The following is a 5,115-nucleotide window of genomic DNA, read 5'->3' on the forward strand; positions in this document are numbered from 1 at the left end:
GAAATCGCTTAAACATCTCTTTTGTGTATATCTTGGAGGCATGTATCTCCATTGACGATTTAGAGAATAGTCTCCTTTCCTTGTACTCGGTGTCAAAATCGGCTTGAACCTCCCATAAATATTGTGAGTCCAAAGCTTTTTGTGAATTCTCAATGAATTCTTTCAAACCGGTCGACGCTTTCACATACTCATCAAAAAATGAATTCATAGACTCGCTCCTTGAGGTGGTAGTCATACCGGCGGTAAAATGTTTTTTCGTGAAAGCAAAAACCCATTACCGTCTAATTGCATACATATCATTTAGCCAATTGTGATTTTCAAGATCATATTTCTCTTTCAAGTCCTCCCACCTACCTTCAAATTCCGTTGGTGACAATGACTTGTAGATACATGCATTAAAATCCGTCTTGAACTCCGAGTATTGAGTATACAAAGTAGATAGTTTCTCGGGAAACTTGCTACTAATATGCCACGTACAATATGTATGGTTGGTGTTAGGCATAACCTCGGAAATGGCATTACTTAAAGCGATGTCTTGATCCGTAATAATGGTAATAGGTGGCTTGTTATCGACCGCTTCGAACCAAGTCTTCAAAACCCATCTATAAGTAGTCTCTTTCTCGTCCCTTATAAGTGCAAATCCAAACAAAATATTTTGGTAGTGGTGATTCACTCCCGTAACTGGAATAAAAGGCATGTCATACCTATTAGTCCGATATGTCGAGTCGAAAGTCACCACATCTCCAAAATTCTTGTACGCGTTAAGCGAACGAGGATCAACCCACACCAAACCCCTAACCCGATTCTCCTCATCCACATCCACTCGGTAGAAAAAATTGCCATCACTTTGTTTTTGCAAGTCTCGTAACAAAACCAATCCACACTCCGCATCACCGGAATCAAAAACCCGTCTTCGAATGTCACGTATTACATTCCGTACGTCTTGAGCGGAAAAACCAATTTTTTCAATACCACCACACGTCTCACTAAGTAAATTCATCACTTTCGGGGTCTCGATACCCGATTTGTTGAATAACTCAATCAAAGATCGGGTAAACGGATCTATGTTGCGTGATCTTTGCATGAAATTTACCTTATACGATGTAACCATAGCATGATTGTGCTCTAGGTTGACCTTGGTTACTTCCCATTTGTTTGAGCTTACTTTGTGAGCAACACACATACGAGCACGACAACAAGTTCGAGGAATAACATCTCGAGGTCGTTTCCCTTTAGCCCTATCTTCAACTTCCAAGGGTTTTGGGCCCAATCTTCCACCCTTTCGACATATATACAAACGTGACGATATACCACCATTTCTTGAATGCTTATGACTACTTCGAATAATTATCTCGAACCCTATACTTCGACCATAACCTCGATAAAAACTTTTCGCTTCATCCAACGAATCAAACATCATACCAACACAAGGAACTACATCATTCATATTTCCAATAAAATTTTTATCATTAATTTTATCATCATCATCGCCATTAAAAGAATCATTACTATCATCGGAATCACCGTGAACATCGTGATTCTTCCAACCGAAACCAACATCATCATCACTATGCGTTTTTCGCTTCCCCGGATCATTAACTTTATCTTCAATACTATCAACATCTATTACTTCATCATCATTAAAGATTTTACGATAAACCCTCTTTTTTGTGTGGGGGGTAACATAATTAAAATCGTTATGATCACTAGATGAACTTGAATAATCAAATAAATAAGAAGCCATGGATATTGAATACTAACCTTTTTTCAGAAGAATAAATTTGAGCAGAATGTTAAGAAGCAGTGAAACAGCAATGTTTCAAAAATACAGACATTTTAAGGTAGGTGTGTGCATTAAATGCACGCCCGCAATGTTTCATTGCGATGACCACAATGAAACATTGCGGCACTGTACAAGCCAACAACTGTAAATATTTGCAGTTTAAAAAAAACTTTACAACGTACCCCAACAATGTTTCATTGCGGGGGGAAGTGTCCACCGCAATGAAACATTGCGGTTGGGATGTTTATTTTTGTTATTTTCTTTAAAATTAGAAAATTAATCAAAAAAAATTATAAAAAATAGTTTCTAGACTTATTATATTTCATTTAATATGTTAAATGTTATTTTGAAAATATAAATGTTTATAAGAGTAACTTAATTATAATATGCAACTATTTTACATAGTTTTGTGAAAATTTTGCATAATAGTTATGTCAAATGATATTTCTTGACGTGTAAGTTGTAAAGTACAAATTTTGACGATCCAACTATATGGATGTTAAAATATAATGATTATAATAATTAAGAAAAATTATTTCTTAAATAAAATGCGGTATTTATATATAGTTTATTACCAAGAAATGTTTAACATTTTGGGGGCTAAATTATTTTATATTTTTTTATAGATAACGAAAAATCGATAAATTTTCATTTTTTTAGATTTTCACATTTTCAAATTTTAGTATTATATTTATTTATTAAAATTTAAAATTGATAAAATATATTGGAAAAGTACAAGAAAAATAAAATATTAAATAATTTATTTCATTCAAATATAAATGCAGTACATTCAAATATTTTTTCAAAACAAATACATAATAACATTTTATGTCGACGAGAATGATCAAACTTTAACGGTGTTGGAAGAACCGCCTTTATCACCCTTATCATCGTCTTTCTTTTTCTTCGACTTTTCCGCCTTCGCTTTAGCTTCATTTTCTTTTTTTTTCTTGCACTAAAGTGCCATTTGAATACGGCGGAGAGCTATTTCCATGTCTTCCTCTCCTTCGGGCCCGTCGTAAGCCACACCATCTATAATTACCTTATTATTGTCTAAATCGTAGTAGAAAACCATTTTTCGGATATTAGAGAAGATAATGTTGAAGAAAAAATGTAGAATGAAAATAGAGAAGAGAATGTTGAAAAAAAATGAGATGAGGCAGGACTATTTATAGGTGAAAATCTGAATTTTAAAATTCACAAAATTAAATTTGGCACAAAAAAAATTTTGCTGAAAAAATTTCATTTGACTGTTGAAATTGCCGCAATGAAGCATTGCGGCGTGTCCAAACTGCCGCAATGAAACATTGCGGTGTGTCGGTCAAGCTTCTGCTCTATTGACCAGTCAATTCAACTGCCGCAATGTTTCATTGCGGCAATTTCAACAGTCAAATGAAATGTTTTAGCAAAATTTTTTTTGTGCCAAATTTAATTTTGTGAATTTTAAAATTCTTATTAATATTGGTACAAAAATAAGTTTTGCACAAAAAATAAGTTTGACTGTTGATAAATTTTTTAAACTAAAATAACTCAATTCACTAAAAAGTATAAAATTAATAATATTATTTTTTAAACTAAAATTATTCATACGATAATTTAAAGAAAAAGTACAGAAAAAATTAAATTGATAAATTTATTATTAAAATTGATAATATTTTAATATATTACTACTACTTATATTTAATGTTAACATATTTCCAAAAATTAATTACTGTTGAACATTAATATTATTTTTATACTTATATAAATAAGTTAAATATTAGAATAAGCTAAAGAGAGGGGCAGTTTGGACATTAAAAACTGGGAGCCTAACCAAAAATGAAACATTGCGGCCCAACAATGAAACATTGCATGACGACATCCCGCAATGTTTCATTGCGGAAGCCAAGACCCGCATTGAAACATTGCTTTCTCCCGCAATGTGTCATTGTTGTGGGTTGACTGACTGTCCCCCCAACCCACGTTGGCTCCTGATTATTTCCCTTTAGGATATTTAGGTGTTTGGATAATTTTATGTATAGATTACTTATAATTTGATAATGTGTTTGACAAGTGATAACTTATAAGTTAAAAGATATAATTTTAAAAAATTAAAAAAAATCATAATAATTTTAATACTTGAATATAAAATTAAAAAATATTAATATTAAAATACAAACTCTTAAAAGCAAAAAAAATTAAAAATAATAATAACATTTACATAATATGAGTAACAATCTCATCACATTTTTAGTTTATTGTATTATTTTTTACCTCAGCTATATTTGCACATAATTAATTTATATCATTAGAAAGTAAATATAAACTACTTTAATATATAATTTTTAACTTTTAAAAAGAATAATTTATAATTTACGGTTAAATTTGAGTCAATTGGATAGTAAAAATCAAACAAAATACATAAAGTGGAACAAACGAAGTATTATAATTAAAATATGAATAATATAATTAATATTAAATAATAATATTTTAACTACATAATATTAGGTATTGAGTTTAATAAGAATAAAAATATATGGGAAATAGAGTTTCAACTGTGACATGTACGGGAGAATGTGAGTCTGAAAGTTAGGCTCCCTTACTTTCATATTTTGTCATATAAGCCGTTGAAAATGATTAATTTGGCAATCAGCGTAAAATGGTCTTAAATGACATATAAGTTAACAGATTGGTATCCCAAACAGCCCCAATACCTTGGCCATAACTTCATAGATTGGAAGTATCAGAACTCAAAAATTTCCAGCTAATGTGTAGTTCAATTATTATAATGAAGTAGTAGTAGCTAGCAACATAATAGTTGAAAAATCCTAATTTAATATAGAGAAACGAGTACAAGCTGAACAGGAAAATAGAGTTTGTACCAGAAATCCCAGTTCCTCCACTAAGAATGCTTAGATTTCCCTCTTTTGCTCCTACAGGAAGCTGCTAGTGAATTAGATAGATCATACAAAGTTAAAACACAACAGAATAGCCAAGCCAAATCAGAACTCAAAAACAAGCCTCTGGATATCTCATAATAGCTTGATTGGCACTATCTAGGTCCAGTGGAAGAATATTGCAAGGGACATAAATCTCTGTTTGCAAGCAACATAGTAAGGTAGAACTAGAAGATATAGATGCATAATTTGACAAGACTCATTTAAGGTAATAATATGAGAAGGCTCGTATCACTGTACCAGAGAAGGAACATACTTAGCAGCATCATTTTTAAATATTGCTGTCTGTGATGCATTTATAAGTCTATAAACCACGAATTACTATACAAAAACTAAAAGTTTAATTAAATTCAATTTTTTGATCTCCTAACCTAAGAAAATGGAAATATTCGCCAA

At 31.3% G+C, this 5,115-nt stretch overlaps 1 protein-coding gene across 1 annotated transcript; it reads right to left on the reverse strand.

The window, feature by feature from the left end:
* Positions 1–274: 274 nt before the first annotated feature.
* LOC141685717 (protein FAR1-RELATED SEQUENCE 5-like) lies at positions 275–1,744 on the reverse strand. Its single transcript, XM_074490805.1, has one exon. It carries the CDS (start codon positions 1,742–1,744, stop codon positions 275–277), a length of 1,470 nt encoding a protein of 489 aa, XP_074346906.1.
* Positions 1,745–5,115: the final 3,371 nt, after the last annotated feature.

The sequence above is a fragment of the Apium graveolens genome, chromosome 9 (assembly GCF_009905375.1).
Source record: "Apium graveolens cultivar Ventura chromosome 9, ASM990537v1, whole genome shotgun sequence".
Lineage (NCBI taxonomy): Eukaryota > Viridiplantae > Streptophyta > Magnoliopsida > Apiales > Apiaceae > Apium > Apium graveolens.

Excerpts from the sequence above, each read along its gene's own strand:
- LOC141685717 (XM_074490805.1), bottom strand. The coding sequence starts at position 1,744 with ATGGCTTCTTATTTATTTGATTATTCAAGTTCATCTAGTGATCATAAC.